At 39.0% G+C, this 23,673-nt stretch overlaps 1 protein-coding gene across 2 annotated transcripts in view; it reads left to right on the top strand.

Annotated features, from left to right (window-relative positions):
• OGFOD3 (2-oxoglutarate and iron dependent oxygenase domain containing 3) overlaps positions 1-23,159 on the top strand; it is a 118,816-nt gene extending 95,657 nt beyond the window's left edge. Inside the window, exon 9 of one of the 2 annotated variants that reach the window (XM_075216929.1) lies at positions 21,520-23,159. In XM_075216929.1, the coding sequence (XP_075073030.1) occupies positions 21,520-21,656 (137 nt within the window). In that variant the 3' untranslated portion in view covers positions 21,657-23,159. Of the gene's footprint in view, positions 1-1,986; positions 2,084-21,519 lie in introns of those variants that run through there. The other variant, XM_075216930.1, reaches the window with a different exon arrangement.
• The last annotated feature ends 514 nt before the right edge of the window (positions 23,160-23,673 follow it).

The raw sequence follows: 23,673 nt of genomic DNA, 5'->3' as shown, positions 1-23,673 counted from the left end.
TATCCTGCACCTTATTTGTGTTCTTTATCTGTTTCACTACCAATATGTTTACCTTCCGATGAAGGCAGCACCACTTACTTCAGGCGGCCCTATAACATCCTGTTATTATTCGGAATAAAAAGCTCTGAAATTACTGTTCTTCAGGGATTTAACAATCTCCCCAAGCATTCTAGTATTAGCTTGTTTAGTTTTGTAGGCAGTGCCACTCGAAAGCTCCTACACCCGCCCTTAACATTAGTACCATCAAAATGTGCTATTCTGTGTGATTTATTGCTGCCAGGTGCTTTATAGAGCACTCTTTAGCATTTGATAAATTTCATCTATATAAAATGTATGTGGCTGTTCCATTGTACAAAGCAAGAACTTTTGCTTACCGAAATCTTCTTTTAAATGGTAAGCTCTAGCAAGCTTTCACCTTCTGCTTCATTGCCTTCTACCATATTGCTATTCATCATATGTTTAATTTTTGTCCCTGATAACCTTCACTGGTGGAGTACGTTGCTGCTATATAAATAACTGGTGATATTAAAATAATTACGGAAATACAGCATGCATCCAAACTGATTGCAGTACAGCTATGTGCATGTGTATTTTATATGTGTCTGGTCTAACATATCTGGGGGACACTGCTACCATTGGGTTGTATGTAGGGAGCCGGGGAGTTGGCACTTAACAAGTTAATAAATTTGTTTATACTTGCTGACTGAACTCCTCTCCTCTGCAACCCCTTCTAGCCCAGTGTATTTTTAGTGCCCAAGGATTTCGGCTTACTGTGGCTGCTCTGCAGCTATATTTAGCTGATATTAGATTTATTTAATTGTATTATTCCTTTTTACAATTTTGCTTAAGAACACAGCCATGTATAAAGAATGGTACCAAAACATCCTCCAAGAGCAACTTCTCCCAACCATCCAAGAACAGTTTGGTGATGAACAATATCTTTTCCAGCATGATAGTTATCACTTTTGCCTTACGGCAAGGTGCTCCAAGTGGCTTGGGGATCAAAACATTGATGGGTCCATGGCCAGGAAACTTCCCAGACCTTAATCCCATTCAAAACTTGTGGTCAGTCCTTAAGAGGTGGGTAGGCAACTCCAAACATTAATTAGGCAAGAATGGGCGGCCATTAATTAGTATGTGGGCCAGAAGTTGATTGACAGAATGCCAGGGAGAATTGCAGAGGTCTTCATAAAGAAGGGTTAACACTGCAAATATTGACTCTTTGCATAAACTTATTGTAATTGTCAATAAAAGCCTTTGACATTTGTAATTTTACTTTAGTATACCATAGCAACATCTAGAAGGTCTAAAAACACTGAAGCAGCAAACTTTGTGAAAACAAATATTTGTCATTCTCAAAACTTTTGGCCATGACACACACACACACACACACACACACACACACACACACACACACACACACACACACACACACACACACACACACACACACACACACACACACACACACACACACTGATAAAATGTCCTTAGACCATATAATAAATTACTGAATTTAATAGTGTTTGTTGATATAGTAAATTCGTACGTAGATGAATTCTCTGAGTTAACCTAGGAGTCTTGTGGCTCAATATGATGTCTGATTGCTTTATGTACAGAAGGTCACCAGTTTGAGTCCTGTATATAACTTGGACTTTTATTTTTATTTTTATTTTTACAGTGATTATTTTAATTTGTTTTTTTATGATGAATTAAGAGTAATATCATTTAGATAAAGATAAAGTTAATGCAATATTAATTAATATTGGGTTGATTAAATGTGTTAATCATTTTCTTTATATAAGAATGCTATTGGTTTTTAATGCCGTTTTGTTAAGATGTTTATAATTATATAATCATATATTTATACATATAAATTCACTAATGAAGAAATCTATTGAAGACTTTTATATATCACCGTAGTAGTAATTAGGATTACTGTGTTAATCATTGAGCAGCTGTGTCAAACACATGTTTTTTGATTAGGAACTGATCAGCATTGGTCAGAAGGAATTTAAATAACAGGTTGACAACACAAGCAAGTCTCTGCGGAAACCACAGAATATTAGTGGGGTAAGACTACTGCGGTGAGCAAGAAATATTTACTTGATAAGACGGACTCGTTAAGCAGTTCTAGCAGGCAGAGTCATATACCAGCTCCTATGGGGCAGGGACTGATGTGAATGAGTTCTCTGTACAGCGCTGCTGAATTAGTGGCGCTATATATATAAATAAATGATGATGATGATGATATAACGTCAGCAGGGCTCCATGAGTCGGATATTCCATGTAAGATCTACACCTCCTGAATGATGTATGGACTGTAACATTATATGACTGATCATGTTAGTTAACATTATTAAGATCCACATAAGACTGTGACATTGCTATATGGATTATATCTAACACGATCATATTTTGGAAAGTGTGGATTGGTCCCTTGATTTTATATAAACCTCAATCCAGGATCAAGACATAAAATACTGGTTTTTGGAGAACACATTTTATATATTTTTCTCTATATGTGCACTATAGGAGACTTTTATATACAAGATATTTATTAGTTTAACAGGTCCGGATCTTAGTTTTTTGAGTTTTTATATATTTTTATTTATCATGTGATATAGACTTTTAATTTACTGTGTTTTTTGTTGTCAAAATAAATTTTAATATAAATCTATATAACTCTACGGTGATATATTTTGTACTTTAGATAGGATCAGTTTTGCGCTTCCATGATATCTCTGTTTTTTGTTGACACCGGGCAGCGCCGCGGCTTAGCGGTTAGCACTTCTGCCTCACAGCAGTGGAGTCATGAGTGCGATACCTGACCATGGCCTTATCTGTGGGGAGTTTGTATGTTCTCTCCGTGTTCGCGTGGGTTTCCTCCAGGTGCTCCGGCTTCTCCCACACTCCAAAAACATACTACTAGGTTAATTGGTTGCTTTCACTTGACCCTAGTGTCTCTGTGTGTCTAGGGAATTTAGACTGTAAGCTCCAAAGGGGCAGGGACTGATGTGAGTGAGTTCTCTGTACAGCGCTGCAGAATTAGTGGCGCTATATAAATAACTGATGATGATGATAGAGGTTGACTAGAGTCTAAGAGAGCACACTAATCTTTTTTTCCCCCTAATGTATAAGTTTTAATGTATACATATTTTGTTGCATTATTTAATGGCTTGCTAAAATGAGTGACTGAGCAGTGGCACATACAATCCCTATGAAACATTGTGGCACAGCAGCGACTTACAGGTGGCAGTTTAATAAAGAAATGGACACTTTTAGAACATAGGCAGATCACTGGGTGATATGATGGACATTTTAGAAAAAAAAAGATATCCCAGGGTACGCCCACCACACAAATCGCACAACTAAATTGGTTTGAGGAAAACGCTGAAGCATATAAAGTGTGGATTTCCACCTCATTACTACCTATTGCTGGGTGTGATACACATGTTCGACAGTTACATGATCGACACCATAATATAAACAGGGTTGGGAAGTTGCCAATAATGACATTGACAGTTTTATTAGGTTGACAATTCAAATGTAAATAGTATTATTAGGTCAATAATGGAAATGTAGACAGTGTTTTTAGGTCGACAATAATATCCCTAACCCTTACCATATAATACTGTCTACATTTGAATTGTTGACCTAAAAATACTGTCGACCAAGTAAATTGTCGACATCTGAATTGCCTACATAAAAATACTGTTGACCATGTGAATTGTCAGCCTAATAATACTGACGACACTTGAATTGTTGACCTAATGTTGTCGACTTCCTGAATGTCAACCAAATGCATGTCTAGCCATCGACCGCATACCTGGAAATGTGAGGATGAGTAGCAATGATGATGCTACTTTTGAACTTGCTAATTTGCTAATCTGCAACAGCATGAGGGGGATAATTGTGGATCTGAAAATGTTACAATGTGTTGTACTTGAGCAAGATAATGAGGAGAGTGATGTATGTGTCCAAGTAAGTCAGTCACCAGTGGTACCACCTCATGTTCATAGTAAGTGCATTATGATGCCTGGGCAAAAGACAAAAAAATCCACCAAGCAGATTAGTTTAGATCATGTGTTCACGCTACCAAATTCCAGCTCTATTCAATTTCTCCCAAACAGCAATTCCTCAACGATGTGGGGATGTTAACGAAAAAGTAATTCAGTCCCTAGAAAATGCCATTGTACCGACTATTCACTTAACTATGGATATGTACACAAGCGGTACTAGTCAAGCAAAAAAAAACACCACCAGTGGGTAGGTGTATTATCACCTTCAGCAGCAGCACCTGTAGTATCATCTTCCTCTTCATCCCTTCAGTATAGTAAAGCTACCCCACAATGTCAGGTCATTCACAGCACCCTGTCTTTTGGCAGCTTACTAATACAGATGTGATACTGCCCATCATACAATTGTTTTCAGATTTAAACACTTTGATTTTAAAAGCAAGAAAGAATATTTTTCTCCACTCCTAATTAGTTTACTAATATACTATTGCCACTAGTAGCCACTGCTTGTCTACTCTTTCCTCTCTCACACTCAATTTATCAGCAGACTAATCTGTAAATAAACTATTTAAGATTTCTGCAGCAAAATCACAGCTATTTCAGTATACTTTGCTGCTTTCACCCTGTCCAACCCTCTACCAGCCACTTTATGAGTACAGAATAGCAGCAAACGTTCTACCCACATGCTGTCACTTCTTAAATGGCAGCTGAGAACAGGGCTATATATAGAAGATATCCATCCACAACTTGCAAGATCCAACATTTTACCAGAAATTGACGTTTTGCATCGTTTTCAGATTTGGGGGTAGATTTATCAAACCTTCTAAAAAGGAAGTGGTGGAGGTGTTGCCCGAAGCAACCAATCAGATTTTAGCTATAATTTATCTAGAACCTTCTATAAAATGATAGATTGAATCTGATTGGCTATTATGGGCAACACGTCCACTTTTCCTTTCTAGAAGGTTTGATAAATCTACCTCATAGTGTGAGAAATTCAGATCTGTTAGATTTCTCAGAATCCGAACTGCTCATCTCTAATTGAAACATCAGTAAAAGTATTCTGCACCTAGTTTTGTGGGTTGCCGGCTGCTCTGCTAAATGCACAGGGTGGAAACATTAAAAATTCATTATAGTCCAATCTCCAACCACTTAAGTACAACCCCTTTCATTGAATATTGTGTTATATACATAATACCACCTCTCGAAATCTTGTTTCTGCACTTCAGTATTGTTTGGTCAATCTTCTCTAAATGGCAGCTAAGATTCTGTCTGAAATTTATGTGACCATTTAAATGCTCCTTAGAGACTTCTGTGTAATGGAAGTATGAGGTCAGCAGATTACTTGCCTTTCACTTACAACTTCTCTTTCAGCCTAATTAAGTTTACACTTCTTTGATAGTCAGTTGTTCTTTGTCATTGCTGTGTTTTCTATCCCCCCCTCTCCCCTCTCATCTCCTTAAGGAAAGATAGCAATTCAGTATCTCCTCCTTCATCTATACCATGTTTATATTCAGGCACATTTACCTCATCCTTCTTGATTCCCGGACGCTTGGCAGTGTAATGGATTGACGTATGTTCCCCGGGCAGACTGATCTTGGCAGGTACATAGAGTCCTGTTCTAATTTTTCTGCGTCTCGCCAATACCATGGCATTTCATTAATAGATGTAATTGTCATTTCATAAACTTAAAAGACCCTGAAGACTTGGGAGACTCCCATTACATCCTGGAGCAGACAATCGTAAAACATGGCTCGTTGCCCTCCGCAGTCATTAACATGTATATATAATGTGAGAATGTAAATCTGAAATGGAGTGTTAGATTTTACACTAGCACAGGTCTTATGCAAGTGCAGAGGTACAAAAATAGCACCCTGTCTGTGTGATGTAGAAATCCTTTCCTTAATCTAACTAGCAATGTTGTAATTCTATTCATTGATGTATCCGGGAGGGTGTGAGGAAAGAGCACTTGTTACAGAGGGAAACTTTTTGGAGTCTGAGACAATATTCATGATTGCAGCCTCTTAATTCACAAGTAACAAGTGACATCTCTAAGACATGAGACTTAATTAAAGTGTTTCTGCTGTGTGTGATCAAAAGGTAAACTTTAAGAAATACAGAGGTTTGGGAAGTATAAATAGTTAATGTAGTATTTGGACTATTCTTGGTTTCTAATGTGAAAAAAAAATGGATTCTTGCCTGTGAGGAAAGACAAGATTGTGAACTGCTGAACAGTATATTATACTCAACTGTTCTCCTGCCTAAATATTAAATTTTACAACTACACTTTAAAGGTTCTGCAAATACTAAATACCATAAAGACAATAAAGAATTATACTTTACTGCAACTATTTGGCACTATATTTTGGGGGATTTTATGCCTAAACCCTAATGGTAATTTTTTGACTAGGTCAGGGCCCCTATAATCATCATTCTTTCAAAACTGTGGACACCCGGATTAGCAGGAGATGAAGTGTTTGAGGCTGAAACTATCTGAAGCCAATGAGAGAATTAGAAACTCAACTGCAGCACAAAATGTGTTTCAGGTTATCCAAATGTGGGAAGAGCTAGTCCAACAGGTAGCTAATTCCAGCACCCTAAACCTTAACTGATTTTGTGAAATTGTGGTGTCAAATGCACCTCTACATAAACAAAATTATGCATCCAATGTTTTTTTTTTTTTTTTTGCCATCAGCTAATAATAGATATAGGATGTCAGTACTGCATTGCAGTCAATCTTGCTAGTGACAACACAGATGGGTGTCTGAGAATCTTCACACTTTTTAGATTAAAGCCCTGTTAAACACACAGTTCTCATTGTTGTGTAACCCTGTAAGTGGAAAATAATGTATTTTATTTAATCCAATAGAATGATATAGATTGACCATCAGCCTCCTCTCTCCTACTCTAGAAGTAGAAAAATATAAATGGAAGTGGTGGACATCTCTCTTCTTAATCTTGTTAGACAACCCAGGCATTATAGGAATGAGAAACTGCAGCAGGTTTTTCTCAGGAGACTCATGGGTGATTGCTTTGGTGTTTTTCCAATTTGTAAACTTTGTTAAATAAGTTCAAGAGGGGGGCTCATGCTGTGTTCATAAAAGGTCAGCAAATACGCTCTATCCAGAGCATTCATTTTCTCCTCTGTGAAGAGCTACCTATTTGAAGTTTTGATGATTTTTCTCTGGTGTTATGTTTTTTCTGTGATGGTTTTCATCTAATCTGTATTAAGACTTGCTGCAACCACATTTCAGATGAGCGGTACTCTGAGATCTTTTTTGCCCATTCGTACTGTGCACTCCTCGCACAGTTTTACCAATGTTAAACTTTGTATGACTTTTCGGCAAGTGTATTCTATGTCTCATTAATTGGAGATAACATAATAGCATGTTGGATGAGAAAATTGGATATGTATTATTATTATTCTTTATAAAGAGCTACAAGGTTTCCGCAGCGTCGTACAGGGTAAAACAGTACAGAACAATATACAAATAATAGCAAGACTTCAGAAACTCCAGCATGGCTATTGTTGTGAGGTTGGAGCAGAACAATAGGTATAGAAGGAAGAGGGAAGAAGGCTCTGCTCTTCAGAGCTTACATCAAACAGACATCAGGCACAGAGGGGAGTCAGTTAAGGGGATATAGCACAGGAGGAGTGAATAAAGGGTCCAAGAAGAGAGAGGAGATGAGAACGAGTATGGAGAGAGGGTTAGGTGGATGGCTGGTAGGCATTGAGGAACAGGTGAGTTTTAAGTACCCGTTTGAAGGAGCACAAGTTAGGGGACAAACGGATGGAGCGAAGGGGAATCGTTCCAAATTTAGTGCTCAAATCTCAGGAGGAGTCATCATGTTTGAGTACATCTCAGACTAGTCAATTTACTTTCACTGTACTACATTTGCAGTGTTTTGCTGGGTGGAGAACTTCATTCCTACACTGATGAGCCCCATCAGTGTAGGAATAATGTGGGATATTATTATTATTGTTTACTTATATAGTGCCACCATTGTTACGCAGCGATGTCAGTGGATATTTATCATTAACATCAGTCCCTGCCCCATTGGAGCTTACAGTCTAAATTATCTAGCCCACACACTGGTCCATTTTAGTCAGCAGCCAGTTAAACTATCAGTATGTTTTTAGACTGTGGGAAGAAACCGTAGCATCAGGAGGAAATCCACACAATCAAGGACATATAAGCTTCACACAGAAAGAACTTTGGTCAGAAATGAACTCAAGACCCAAGTGCAGCAGCAATGCTTATCACTGCTTATCACATGCTTGTACTTAGCCCTATAAACATTTCCAGCCTACCATGGTATATGTTTCACTTTCCTACAGAACAGTGGCCATTATGGCTACATCTTACTATGTGCTTCATGCCTCAGTGATGTCACTAGTTCCTAGTGAATTGATCGTTCATCCCACAAAATGTCGCTTGGCAGGGGAGGATCTGTTTACTTTAACTTTCATTAAATGTGGATTTGTATTGAGACCTCCAACCCAACAATGTTTGTTCCCATGTCTTGTGTCTTTCCGTAGCAACGAATATTATGGTAAGCTATATGGGAGTTTGCCTTTTTAAGAACTAATAGAGGTGAAGCTTTCTACCTTGAAATTAATTATGCCTCATTCATCTACACAATGCCCCCATTTAAGTGATTAACAAGAATGTGTCCTCCTCCCATCAAAGTAATTATTGATTTTTCAGCCAGTCAATTAGAGGCAGAGCCTAGGAGACATGAGCCTGGTTATCTGTGCTTTTGAAGCTAGACAAAGAAGCAGGGCTGTTGGTACACAGAGAAAGGGAGCTGATATCACAAAGGACCCTTCAGGGAGAGACAAAACTCTATTAGCTGTGCCCGTGTTATTAAGAAGGTTTTATGCCAAGCTAAAACACTTCATAGCAAGAGAGAGTGCTTTCAGTCAGCTCAGTGTTATTATTACTAACATTTATTTACTGAGCCCAAATATACTCTGCATTGCTTTACATTTGGGATTAAACACAAATTGGCTTTTAACAGACAAACAATGAAGTAAGGCTAGGGGGTAAATGTATGAAAGTCTGTTGTTTTTTTCAACTCGCCAGAAATCGGCGAGTTTCCATCTAACATTTAAAGCTGTGCTGGCTTGTAAAGGCAAACTTGCCTTTACAAGCCAGCGCCGCTTTAAATTTTAGCTGGAAACTCGCTGATCGGCAATATTTCCTTTCATTTGTTTAAAATAATCGTTGAGCTTGGTAACATTTTTTTCTTCTTCCGAACTTTCATCGGATATGACGATCGTGTCTATGAAGCAAGAAAATAAAAATGTTTTACTGTTTAGTTTCTATATCTCTAATAAAGTTAATACAAGTTTTATTCCAACACCTGAAATGTGCTCACCTTGCACACTGCTCGAGATCAGTTTGTGTTGTGGTCTATAGTATCTACAGTAGCCTTGTCACCGTTAATTCTTGCTTCTGACAAAACAATAATCATACGTTTGCATTGGTTCATGTGACAGTAGAATGAAATACATAAAGTCCTTCAAACAGGTACAGTACACGACTACACGGGCTACTCACTTTTTTTTTATGTTTCTACGGATTCACTCCAGTCTCCTAGCCTCTTTATTTTTAAGGTCCGACCACCTCTTCTGGACTTGGAATTTATTTATTCTCTTTCCAAGTTTTTCCTTCAGTAATCGCAGTAGTTTTTGCATTGTCAATTCCTTTCTATTATTCACTTTTCTGTACTTTCGCTTTTGACAGTCGTAGTCGTACTGGTCTAGTACTTTTACCATCATCTCCATCTCTCTTGGGCTCATTGACTTTGCTCTTTTAACTGCAGTACATTCTTCTTGAGCATCTCCATCCCCCACCTTAACTTTTCCAACATTTGTTGGTCCTTCCAGCACCATTTGTGACTGCGTCTCCGTCTCCATTGACTCAACCCCAACTAACACCTTCTCTTCATTCGCCATCTTCTCACGTTCCTCGGTGCCAGACAAGCTCCTCTATAATTTTATACACTGAGACATGGGCGTTTGTTTAGAGAATGGAGCATTGTGGGTGATGCCTATTTGTGTATAATAACCTCGTGTATCGATTTTTTTTTTTATAACTGTAACCCGTTCATGACCATTACATACAAAGGGATTTTACGATGCTTCGGAGCTGTACATTCGTTCACATATACGGTAAGTTATTTCTGATTGGTACATACATGTGTACTTGCATTGGTTTATTGTACAGCACAGATGGGACTTATGTTTCCTTTTATTACACCCAAACAGAACACAATGGGTTACGAAAGAAATGCTGACCTAATGAAGGATTTTATTGAGACCTACAGGGCTCACCCATGTTTGTGGAAAGCCAAATCCAAAGAGTATTCCAACTGAATGATGCGAAACATGGCGATGCAAGAGCTTGTAAAAGCATGTCTGCCATATCATCCTGGAGCAACTGTTGAATGGGCAAAAGCAAGATCCAGAACCTTAGGACTGTGTATAAAAAAGAATTAAATAAAGTGGAAGCAGCCAAAAAATCTGGAGCTGCAGCTGAAGACATGTATGTGCCAAAGCTATGGTACTTTGATCTGTTACACTTTGTGAGGGACCAAGAAACACCACGTACGTCCACTAGCAGCATGCCCACAGACAGCAGTTCATCCACAGAGGTAGAGCAAGCATATGATATACCTGCAAGCGGCACAGTAAGTACAGTACATTATGATTAAGATCAGTACATTGAAGCCCAGGATGCTACAACAATTAATAGCACTCCACGTGAAAGCCAGCTAACTGCTGACAGGCAAGATGTGACCCAAGCTGATACACCAGCAAAAAACAATCAGAAGCGAAAGAGACGCAGAATAAATGAAATACAAGAAACTGATGCACTAGCAGAAAAGATGATTGATTGCGCTAACACACTGATAACAAAAAGAAAGGTACAGGACACATTTGATTTCCTTGCAGCAACAATAGTTAGCAAAATGAGAAGTAGTAGCAATGGCACACAAGCTGAAATGGAGCGGCTGCTGTGCGACCTCATGTGTAAGGCTACCGCTGAAGATTTGTGGCCGGACACATTTATTTCCACAACTAACCATAGACACAAACAAGCATATACATTTCAGACAGCACAGTTGCAGCATGATACCATGGGTGGACAAAGCGGCATGTCTCAACCTTGTATGACATCCACGCCATTACCATCAGTAAGGATGCCACATTACGCAGGGGACACATCTGGTATGGACACAAACGAAATTTTGCACTACCAACAATTATAAACTATTGCTCTGGTCCAAACAATCTACGAATTGCACATTCCAAGTTAAATGTATTTTTACAATGTTATATATGTTAATATGTAAACCGCTATTTTTACGATAAATACTATTGCTTTTCACCAACCTTCATATACTGGTCACTGAGAACTTCGATGATAGCATCACAGGTGTCAGGTATTATCATGCCAAGAGCTTGGGGTGAAATAGCCGTACTGTATTTAAGATCTGAAAGTGTTCTCCCTGTTGCCAAAAATCGTAGTGTTGCCACCAGTCTTTGCTCTGGCGATATGGGTCTCCTTAATGGGTGTTCTCCCTCTGGATGAGAGGGGTTACTAGTTGGAGCAGTTCCTGAAAAGTTTAATCACTCATACAAAGAAAATTCTTGAAATCATCTGGGTTGTTGTCCTGTATCTCCCGTATCTCCTGTAGCAGGGGCATATGAGAGAATGTGTCTCTCCTCTTGAACCACTCTTTGCTCCAACAATATCTATTCTTTCTCCTTCTTTCTCTTTGGTTCCGTACCAGCAGTCTTCTTGCCACAGCAAGCAGGAGAAGTGCAGTTGCTTGTTCTTGTTCTTCTGTAGCCATTGTAGGTTTAGAAATAGGAATGAATGAAGGGACAGTTTAGCCTTCTGTTTTTATGCTGTTTTGGGAGTTAACTATAGTGAAAGCTCTGCCCCTTTATGCTAATGTCTTTGGTATCTCGTACATTTCCCACAAATGTCGCTGCAGTGTGTACGGAATTTAAATCATTGTTCACGACAACATGGCTGTAAAAAGTCGCTAAAGGGACGTCCGCTCTTCCCTTTATCGTCCTAAACAAAGCTAGTGTGTATGCAGTCCATGGACCGAGCGATCGGACCATCGGTCGCATGTAAAATCGCTCGGCATAAAAAGTTGGCCGAAATTTCTGTAGTGTGTACCCAGCTTTAGCAATGAATACACCTTTTCTGCCACCACAAAGGATTTATAATGCTGTCCTTACGTTCACCAAAACCGCTTATTAATGATTCACACTTAAATCACATACACATGTAGCATGAGCCTCCCTGGGCTTCGTAACTTCACAAAGAATCACGGAGAACACACTAGATTAAATTTATTTAATCTGAAAAAAATGTTTTCAAGGCTTAGTTACAAAAAAGTCACTACTTACTAGTTAAGACCTTGGGGTAAATGTATCAAGGTGTGATTTTGCAAATCCAGCTATTTTCTTGGGAGAGTTGAAACTTGCAGATGTATGAAGCTGAGATTTCATGTAAAATCGCCAGAGTTGTGCTTCTGAAAAAAACGAGCGCCCCCTCCCCCTCTAGGGACACCCAGCCCAGTGCTGACAGCACTAGGGCTCTTCCTACACCTCTGGGCGGTGGGTGTAGGGTAATAAACGGCGATTATGGTTGATAAATTATGACAGAGGCACAACTCTGGTGATTTCAACTCTCCTGATAAAATCGCTGGATTTGCAAAATCGCACCCTGATACATTTACCCCCAGATCTTAACTAGTAAGTAGTGACTTTTTTGTAACTAAGCCTTGAAAACACGCAAATTTTCCCCCCGATTTTCACGGAACCAGCAGTAGTCTGGCAGCACTAGGGTTAATACTGAATAGCGGGGGGACCCCACGTTTTTTTTTTTACAAACTTTTATGTATTTTTAACACTTTTTACAGCTGCTCCTGCTGTATTGCAGAACAGTGTAACAGTGATGTGTTTATAGAACACGCTGCTACAACACAGGAGAGTTGGCTAACACGGGAGTGTTTTACATCGCAGCAAAGCGCCAGAGATGACCAGCGATTTTCAAGATCAGGGTAAAAATCGCAGCTTTATACATTTGCGAAATTTACCATGATTTTAACACACTGAAAAAATCGGACCTTGATACATTTACCCCCTGGTGTGTGAGGGAACACATTTGAGAAATAGGGAACATTTCAGTTTTCATAGACCCCCTCATGAAAAAGCACATGTTATTGTCTAAGGCAGAAGATTTTAAACATTTTTCCGTATAATTCTCCCCCCCTTTGGAGTTTAGCTGTCAATAAGGACAGATTGATCTCCCAAATGTCACAGGGCTTTCAAAGTGATTTAGGGATGTCCTGAGATCTGGGATGTTCACAGGGCCTGAGTTCTCACCTCTCCTCGTTCGGCTTGGCTGGTCAGATCCACATCCTCTGCATACCAAAATAACTTCTCATAGATACTTATCTATCTCTTTCTGGCCAATTTCAAAAGATTATTGACACTTGCATAGATTCAGACTCATGTCATTTAGCAGAGCACACGTTGAGATTACATTACACGGTTACATACAATATACATTGTCATACCTCATTATTAAGGGAAAATAACAATAATACATAATCGTCATAGTAATGGGTACCTTAAATAATGAATAGGAAGTTTTATTTCGTTTTTTTATGATGAAAAGACAAAGAGACTTGTCCAGAAGCTGATTGTGATCGGATCGGATCGAGTGTTCTGCGGTAGCCATTTTTAAATGTGTTCCTGGAGGGATAATACCCAGCATTGGAGATGTTAAATTACCGGCGCTAGGAGCGGTGTGTAGAAAGCAGTGTTTGAATGTATTTAATAATGGCAAAATGTGTTTTAACTGTCCATTGCACAGTTGGTAGAGTAATACTTTGACGGCACAGCACTGCAGTGGTTAATCCCCGGCGTGAGTGTAAAAATAATGTATCTATTTAATGTATGGGCGCTGCGGCGCCAGTAAGTAAGTGGCGCATAGCGCTGGAAGGGTTAGAATTTATATTATAATTTATTTAAAGTAAAAGTGTTCCTGCCATTTCCTGGTGGTCCATTGGGTAGTGGGAGCCAGGGGCTTCCTGGATGTGATGCGGGTGCTGGAGGGTGCCTCAATCCTTGGTGGTCCAGTAGATCCAGTGGGAGCCAGGAGCTTCCTGGATGTGAATCCCAAAGGCAGCTGCCATTCCGTAGTTGCTGGAGGGGTCTTGCAATGGTGCTCCTGGATTAAAATTAGTCCAGGAGACGCGGGGCATGCTGGTGAAGCAAGGATGCAAAGAGCCATACTGGAGCCAGGTATGGCAGGCTGGGGACTGCTACCCCGAGATCTCGCTGCCTTCTCCCTGGAGCCAAATTTGGCCAGGGCAGAGAGCCAGAAGTATTTTTAGGCAGGAGATTTAAAGATAAATCTCCCGTCCTGGCATCAGGGTGGAGAAGAGGGTGAACCGCCCCTCTCCCTGGCAACTCATGGACGGGGGGATTTGGGGAGTATATTCCCCCCTGCCACTGGCAACAATGTTAAAAGTGTGTTGTCACCCCTCCAGGCTGATTCACATACAGGTATCAGCCTGTATTAGTTAAAGAGGCACGAGATGGATTACCTCCTGCCAGGAACCTTGTTATCCACATAAGTTATTTACCATCTGTACTTCTTTATGATGAGCAGTACCTCTAACTAGTGTGTAATGGTCCTTATAAGGACCCTTGTGCAGTAAACATCATTACTTCAAGGTTCGGCCTGACGCCTATTGCTTGCTGTATCCTGTGACCTACTATACTTTAATCTGTTCCCCAGCTGTCATGTGAAGAACCCAGCGTCACTGTGGCAGCACTCAGCCCGTTACCCAGCAGTTCTGATCCATAGTAAGTGGTCAGAAGGTACCAGCCAGCCCACAGCAAAGATGAGCTGCAGCAGCTATGCCATCTACCCGGATGTAAGTGGTTCCAGATGCCGGTGAAGAAGCCTATCCTCCTACAACTATTGCGCAGTTGGCATTCACAAGTCAGCGAGTGTCTGGTAACAGACGACACCAGTAGGAGTAGTAAGTAATAGTCAGTTACTGACATGGGAAAGTAGCCCGGATGCACTCGTAAGATCCCTCCAGATAGGGTGGTAAAGTAAGTCCATAGGGTCACACTAAGTTGAGTCTCCATCAAGTTTCCTAGTATTTTTATTATTCATCTGTGCATTTATAAAAGAAAGAAAATTGGCCTCCCTCTGCTGTGACAGCTGACAGTAGATATTTGTTTTAATTTTCCCTTCACAGGGTACAGATGAATCAAGGTACTTCAGAGCAGCATATAAATGTTTCAGATGTATACAGGACAACATCAAACAGAGAGAGAACATAAGAACAGCATGCATTGCAGCAAAGCAGGAGCCATTATTTAAGGGGGTGGAGAGAATCTAATTGAGGCTTTCTGAAATGCCAAAACTCCTTGTTGTGCGATATTTATTTCTAAGTGTTTTTTTCCTCATCCCTTTAAGTGTCTTTCACACAAGAAATAAAATGGAAGCGGCAGAGAACAGATACCAGTCTTTATAGGATTTCAGGCCCATGGTTAATTCATGTGCAAACTACAGTATGAGTTATTTTGCAAGTGTCTGTAGAAAAAACACCAGTCGCTTAATATGCTTCAATTGAAACATGATATATATATACCATGACTAAGTGTCACCCCTGTGAGCATTTCAGGATTAGTAATTACATGGGTTTGCAGCATTTAATGTCTCAACACATTTCATCTTTCACGGCAGCTTTTGCAGTCCAAATGTCTAAATCAACTTGAGAAGTGGGACAAAAAATTATATATGTAACAGAATTTATAAAAAGTAAGCAATTTGCTACTGCTCAATTCTTGTTCTGAAAACTGCATTTTTTTGGTGCAAAATCCATATTTCTGTATAGTGCATATGCATAAAGAGAGACTTCACTTCTATCTGTTTGCAAATTTGGTTGTATCTTACTCTTAGTTGGCTATATGCTTACAGAAGTGGAAAGGGGCTGGCAAGTATATGCCGAGTACAGTAAGTACATGTTCACATAAATGCCATTGATGTAGACCTGGACACATACACATGTCAGAATGTGTTTCCCCTGACCCTTGATGCAAAACATGCACTGATGATAATGATGAACAGCAGCAGCTTCTAATGGCGCCCGGCAGGGGCTGGCTGGCAAATTTTAGCCCATGGGGCGAGACTTGGTTCAGCAGCCTATTGGGAACATTTTAAAGGAAAGAAAATGCTGGTAGCCCAGTGACCCAGTCCAAGGTAGTCCACTATGGGACCCACCCGAGAGGGCAGACGCCCCCAGCCATACCAGCCCTTGGCATCTAAACCCCTACCCTATACCCCTGATCGTAAATAGAGCATTAGTATATTGTATGAAGTTTCATAAATCTATTAACATTTCTTAAGACAGCGAATGTTTTTTTCTTAATTCAATTTAATTTGTACTTTTATTTTATATTTGTGTCTGTATTACATTGTATTTGAAACTTTTTGTCCCACACTTTCAGCTTCACATCAACCTTAAGAGTCTCTGATGATATTACTCTGGACTCTTTAATTTACATAATTTGCAGATTTCAAATGGTTGTACACTAAACCATAGGATTGACCAGGTTTTTAAAGAACTTTGAAGAGGGTTGAGCATCCAGTGGAGTAGAAGTCAGCAGCTGTCCCCTTTTCAAATCTCACCCTATCAAAACCAATGCTCGACATGCAGTGCTGTGTTTACAGCCCACAAAAGGAACATTAGGACAACTTTTTGTTTTTACAATTTGGAATATTGACCATGTATTTTGGCTCTTTTGTAAACAAAACAGTGGAAGGAGATTGCCTCCCGAGAATGTAGACTAGGCATGCTCCTTGTTGTATGCCCATCGAGGCACATTGGTGCAAAACAAAGCCGTTTTGCGGTGTGCTTCAGTCGTAACTTCCTCACTGTTGTTTATTGTAGGAAGATAGAGATCACCAGGTGAGACCTAACTGCCGTGCATGGCTAATATTGGAAAATGTAAAGAAACATTCAATTGATATCATTTATAACCCTTGATTGTGGGAAGCCTTACTTGTATTTGAGAGAATAAAATACACAGCCTTTATTTTCACAGTTTTGCTCTTAAGCTGGAGTTATTAGTATAGACATGTTCTCTTTACCAATGCTAGTCTCATATCCTGTTGTTCTTGTGTTGTTCATGGTCTGTTGGCTGTCAGAGGTATAAAGAACATCATTTAGATGCTACCTCTGCTCCTTCAGTAAGTATTTTGCTGCTAATGTGCTGGAACTTCCCTCCATCACGACTCGATGTTCTGCTCCAGACTTATGGTCATGCATATTAAAACGTCTTTGCTTTACAAAGTGTAGTTTGTATCTCTGCAGGCTATAACCCTTCTGTAGCGTGTAACCTAATCCCTAATAGAATCCCCAATATTGTGGTAACCCTAATACTGACAGCACTCCTCGGTTACACATTAGTGAATAATTGGCAGCACCCTTCTATTCTGTGTAACCTGATCACTACTGGCATTTTTTAATTCTACTAACCTGATCACTGGCAGGTCCCCTAAATTACATATTAACCCAGTCATTGACAGCAATGCTTTGCCCTGTGATCCTTATCACTAATGGAGCTATGGAATTTATTTGTTACTAAATGTGATTTGATATCGACATAAAATGATCATCAGCTAAAAGAGATCCTCATATAATCTGGGGTCCAGATGCACTTTTATCAATTTATTTTTATTGAGTTAGGTTTAAAGAAAAAACCCACAAAATAAAAATAATACAGCGGACAAAGTCCCATGAAGCATAATCACATTGACACAGTAATGAGAGAGCAGCACAAGCTTGAACAATTTAGAGGAGCCAGACTAGAAAGGGGGCGTTGTAAATGAGGAAGTTAACAGTCTTGTCTGCATTGCCTTAATGGATGTGGACAGAAGTACAAGAATCCAGAGACATTTTCAAACATTTACATATCAGCTCTTGCCTACAAAATGTCACTCTGCAATAGGGGGGGAATTATGGAAAACTATTTGATGTAGTAGAAAAAAATGTACCAAATGCATAATTTACCCCCCTTTCCCTAACTCTAACGTTCTAATCTACTTCCACATGTAATACATGGCCCATGTCTAGTATTTAGTCAGTAAATTCATTGAAGGGCACTGCCATCTGCCTCTTTTATTTGTAGAAAAGGTATGGAAGTTTTTTCATATATTTGCGAATGTTGTCACTAGCTCTTGTATATAAGACAACTTGTATTTTAGATTTAATTGACATTTAGAACGGTCCACCACACCACCAGTGACTAACATTTTTCTAATATAGTCAATGTGGACAACTCCACAATAATTCATGCCCATGATCTTATAAAGTGACTGGTTAAAATTTTAGTCAGTCTCTTTTACTGTGAGCTCTTTATACAATGTGTGTATTAGAACTGTGACTGTGAGCTCTTCAGGGTAAAAATCTTAATGTTTTTTCCCTCATGCACTTTACTCCTTTTTGTGTTGTTGTCATTTTGTAAGGCACTTTGTGTACTGTGCAGCATCATGTAGGTAAACTTCTACATACACACAATGGTCAACAATCCTGATTTTTGAAAGGAAAATATTGCTGACTCCATGAGGTAAATTTATCAAACTGGGGGCTTGAAAAAGTGGAGATGTTGCCTGTAGCAACCAATCAGGTTCTAGCTGTCATTTTGTAGAATGTACTAAATAAATGTTAACTAGAATCTGGTTGCGATAGGCAACATCTCCACTTTTTCAAACCCGCAGCTTGATAAATTTACCCCCATGAGTTAAAGGTGGAGTCTTAGGGTTTTGGTGGATTAGCAAGCAGCCTAAAATGTCATGATTAGCAAATTTGTATAGTTGGGTAGTATGCATATATACTTATATATGTCAGCACCAGAACCAGACAATTATCCGTAGTTAAAATAACAAAGATAATACATACAAATAAACCATAAATTAGAATTTGCTACAACTGTGATATTATACAGGGTGATTCAAAAGTCGCAGTACACCCTTTTATTTCAAAAACTCTACAGGAATTGGGAAACCTGAATACTCCAGTAAGGTATGGGTGACGTGGTCTATCTTTTACGGTATGTACCAAACATGGGCGCCATCTTGAAATCGGCCAATCGGCCCAATTCCTGTAGAGTTTTTGAAATAAAAGGGTGTACTGCGACTTTTGAATCACCCTGTATATTAAAATACTCTTAAATCACTGCTATAGATAATACATACTCTTTTATGTACATACAAAAGACATAGTAAGTATGACTGCGACATTCAGATGGGGAAGATAATTACATATTTAGGAATACAGATAAATGCATAGTTGGTTTTTAGCGCACCACAGAGTCTAATGGGAGGGAGATACACAGAAATAAGTAGTTATCACTTAATAATGAGTAATTATCTAGTTCTGTCTGTGCATATGCTGCTTGTAGTAATGATTTTTTTTTTATTTTGCTTTGCAATGCCTTTATTTCCCTGTGGGGATATACAATACCAATATCCTAAGCCTCAGCTATTGCAGGGGTTAATTCCAGAAGGTTGCATTGTTGTTGTCAGCTGCACAGCAAGAAATTATTGAAGTACCACCAAATTGAATTAATTAATTTAATCTTCCGTTGTGTTGCGATATCTGCCACTTAAGGATCCTGCTCTCTTCCTGCATGTACAGTGTGGGGGATGTGGAGTGATTGGTTCAGAAACATGGTAAGTAGCGTTTTGCACACAGGCATGACAACATTTGAGAATCCTACTCAGACCAGCAAATGGATGCACATGTGAAATTTAAATAATAAAAATTGTTCCATTATATAATTTTTACCATTCTGTAACTGTCAATTAATAAATTAAACACATGCAATGTTAAACTGAAGTGAAGTTCGAATTTATTTATCTTATACTCAAGACAGTACTAGCCAAAGTGAGAAAAGTCATTCTATTCCACCCAGTTTCTATGCTGAAAGTCCGTCTTATCCCTTACTCAAATTGCAATTAACATCCCTGTGCAGGTAGTGTTTACTCTAAGTGACAGATATTGTTACTTAAATCAATATTACCTGCTGGAAATGTAGAAATCACTTGTTTTTTTGCAGCATGAAAATGATCTTTTTTAGATTTGATAGCATTCTGTTTGCTCACTATAGGCACTCTGCTAAGTGTGAACAGGTAGGTAAGTATTTGCATAAAATTGCCTCCAATGCTGGTCAAACACTGAAATATTGCATCATTGGTCATGATAGTACATAGATTACTACAAATTCCGGCCTGTGTGTGCATTAATCTTCCAACTGCATTACCAGGATGGAAGTGATCGCGCCCCTTGGTCTAAGGGGGAGTAGGATAGATGTCATTGATCGCTTGCGTGGCCAGCTTAATATTATGACACAGTCTATGTAACAGCAGAGTGTCTGAGGATAAAATATAACTCTTACAATTGACTAATGTGTTATTGTTTACCTGTTTGCACCAGTAAACATTCTTATTCCTGATCATTTTGCAGTCTGGTTACAGGACCTGTTTTTCTGTATGTATCATCCGCTTAGAAGAGGAAAAATTAATTCTTCATTCACACCATACTAGATAATATAATGATTCACACTATGCAGAAACACAATGGATATTCCTTGTCATTGGTTTTGGGGTATATTTATTTTTTAACAAAATCACGTGCAACTCAATTAAAGATGTAATCACCTATTGTTGGCTAAATGTCTTGTAACCCAAGAAAGCAAAAGTATTCTTTGTTTTTTGCATAAAAAGTGTAAAATATGCCATCCGAACCCGTTTATGTTTTGTCCCTGAATAACATTTTTAACTAAAAATGAAATCAAACAATTCTTCAGTACTGCATTCTTATATTTACTGTCTTATATTTACTAAAACCTTTCAGAATAAAAAGAGCGTATTGTATGCAATATAGTGATGAAAGAACAACATTAAATTTTTTTGGGTCAATGAACCTCCTTCAACTTGCAGATCCAGGCAAGTGCGTCCCACAGTTCAAGAGAAACTCAATTTTGCTGTTTATTTGCAGTCCCATGATGCCCTAGGGCTCACAGTCTGGAGTTCAAATTTCTGCAGATCGAGGTTGTCAATCTGGTTTGTTTGATTCATCTCTGTAGACCTCCACATGCAGATGTTTACATTTAGACTCTAGGCTGTAAGCACTTGAAGATTGTAGGACTGAAGGAGCTAGTGGGGCGAGTTTTTCTGGACCTGGTGGATCACATGCCTAGTTCTTCTGTGGTAGTAGTTCATTAACTAGGTTTTTTTGTGGACTCTTAAAAACCAGACCTTAGTAGTTCAGTAACATGCCAATGAGAAGTTTGTGTTTTTAGTTCTCCGCACCTGAGTTTTGATATAATGTAGAAACTCAGATAAATCGCAGAACAAATAACGTCATCTGGTTTTTTTTGTAGGCCGTCTTTCCTTCTTCACGTCTGGATCTGAGAATTTACATCATGTGGAAAAAGTGAGCTGGGGCACCAGATATGCCATAACCATCTCATTTACCTGCAATCCAGACCACAGTATCAATGATCCTACTTGGAGGTAGCACAACATTATGGACCGCAACCTACTGAAAGCCTGGCCTGGGCTAGTACAACATCATGGAAAAAACTGCACGTGACACAAAACTGGAGATAATACACAAACATACAATACAACTAAACATATCAGATCCTCTTTGAACATAAAACTTTTCAAGCATCTTCTGGAAATACGCTTCAGGAGCCTCATCAGGACACAACACACCAGCATGAACCCCTGTCTATAATACAGATTTCTATTTCCCAGTCAACATGTAGTCATCCAGTATGTTATTGATCACACTAGTATTGAACAGAATCAGTATCAGACTCAGAGAGTAACATATTTTGTGAAGCAGCTCGTGATTAACAGGATTCTACTCCTCTGTGCTTTGTTCAAAGTTCTGCATAAACTAGCAATAAGAACATTTCTTTCGTGGGAATGGTCCAATCAGAATTGTAGGTCTCTTTGGCCAATATGCTTTAGTAGTATGTTTTCACCCTTCAGTTACCACTTTTTCTATGGCCAAAGTCTACATAAAGTAACACAAGTATTCAGCCTACTTACTTAAAAATAACACATGAGACGAAAATGTTAAACTCAAATTTCATGGGATTGAAGATATATTATAATGCTGCATTCATGACCCGGATTTCATTTGAACACAGACTTGAAAATAGTAATGTATAAGGCAAGGTACACACTGGAGGTTTTTCAGCCAATTATCGGGCAGATCACCCAGTAAACGACCGCTCAGCCACATAGTGCGTTAGTTTGTTTACTTACACAATGAATGACAGTCGTTCCAAAGTGCCGATTGTCGTTTCATGTGGTTGGTCATACTGTTTGATAATCTCGTTGCAGTTACCTTCCGATCATGTAGTGTGTATGCACTCACGATCACAATCTTCATAGAGTTTACAGAGTCTTAGGGCTAGATTTACTAAGCTGCGGGTTTGAAAAAGTGGTGATGTTGCCAATAGCAACCAATCAGATTATAGGTTTCATTTTGTAGAATGCACTAAATAAATTAAAGCTAGAATCTGATTGGTTGCTATAGGCAACATCCCCACTTTTTCAAACGCGCAGCTTAGTAAATCTAGCCCTTAGTCCTTTCAGCCGATGCCGGCAACGAACATGTCAAGATGGAATAATTAATTTGTTCATTCTGAGACTGAATATTTTGTTTCAGAGTCACTGAAGCTAACGAAATTCGTTAGACATGTGAATAGCTAAATCAAGGCGGTTAATCAGTGTGACAGGAATAAATGAATAAATGCATATTCAGCTGTCATTCTCTAAATGACTATAGGACCAGATAAAGAGCACAGATCGGACGGTAAATCATGTGTAGTCCATATGCATGAATTGCCCGAACGGTCGGACCTTCACTCATAGGTACAATCATTGTAGATAAGAGATTGGTCGGAAAATTCTCCAGTGTGTACTTAGCCTAAGCAGTGAATAATGTTAAATAGAGGTAGATTCACAACTGTTCTGACCAAGCAACAATAAACACTATTAAGAAGTGTTGTCACGTTCACTAAAGACAATCAAGTCCTTTGTTTTGCATAATCTAAAGGAGACCAACCACAAAATCGAAAATAAATATTAGCACAGCGCAAAACATTCAAAATGTAAAAAAAATACAGATTTTTTTTTTATTTTTAGCTAATATGCCTATGTTATGTCCCATTTTCCACACTTACCTGACCGAGATTGCTGTCATGTCTCACTGACCCAGTTGTTGGTGTCTTTCCCCTACACTGTGGAATTGGATGCTTTACAACAAACCGCTAAAGAAATTTTTTTTAATTATTCTTTACGGTTGCACATGTTTTGTATATCATTCAAGTGTTTTTTTTCTTCTCTTTGCGCGCATCTCCTGTGCTTTACAGCCCAGGATATAAAGACATTCTTCAGACGTGATAGCTGATTTATAGACATCACAATTGCTGGCCATCACCTACGCTTCCTGTCTTTTCTTTACAGTGCACACTAGTTGTTAATGTGTAGTAAGTACATTAGGTCAATATAGCAGC

This window comes from Mixophyes fleayi, chromosome 6 (assembly GCF_038048845.1).
Source record: "Mixophyes fleayi isolate aMixFle1 chromosome 6, aMixFle1.hap1, whole genome shotgun sequence".
NCBI classification, from domain to species: domain Eukaryota; kingdom Metazoa; phylum Chordata; class Amphibia; order Anura; family Limnodynastidae; genus Mixophyes; species Mixophyes fleayi.
The sequence above is the reverse complement of the archived record's forward strand: the minus strand, read 5'-3'. Positions and strand labels throughout refer to the sequence as shown.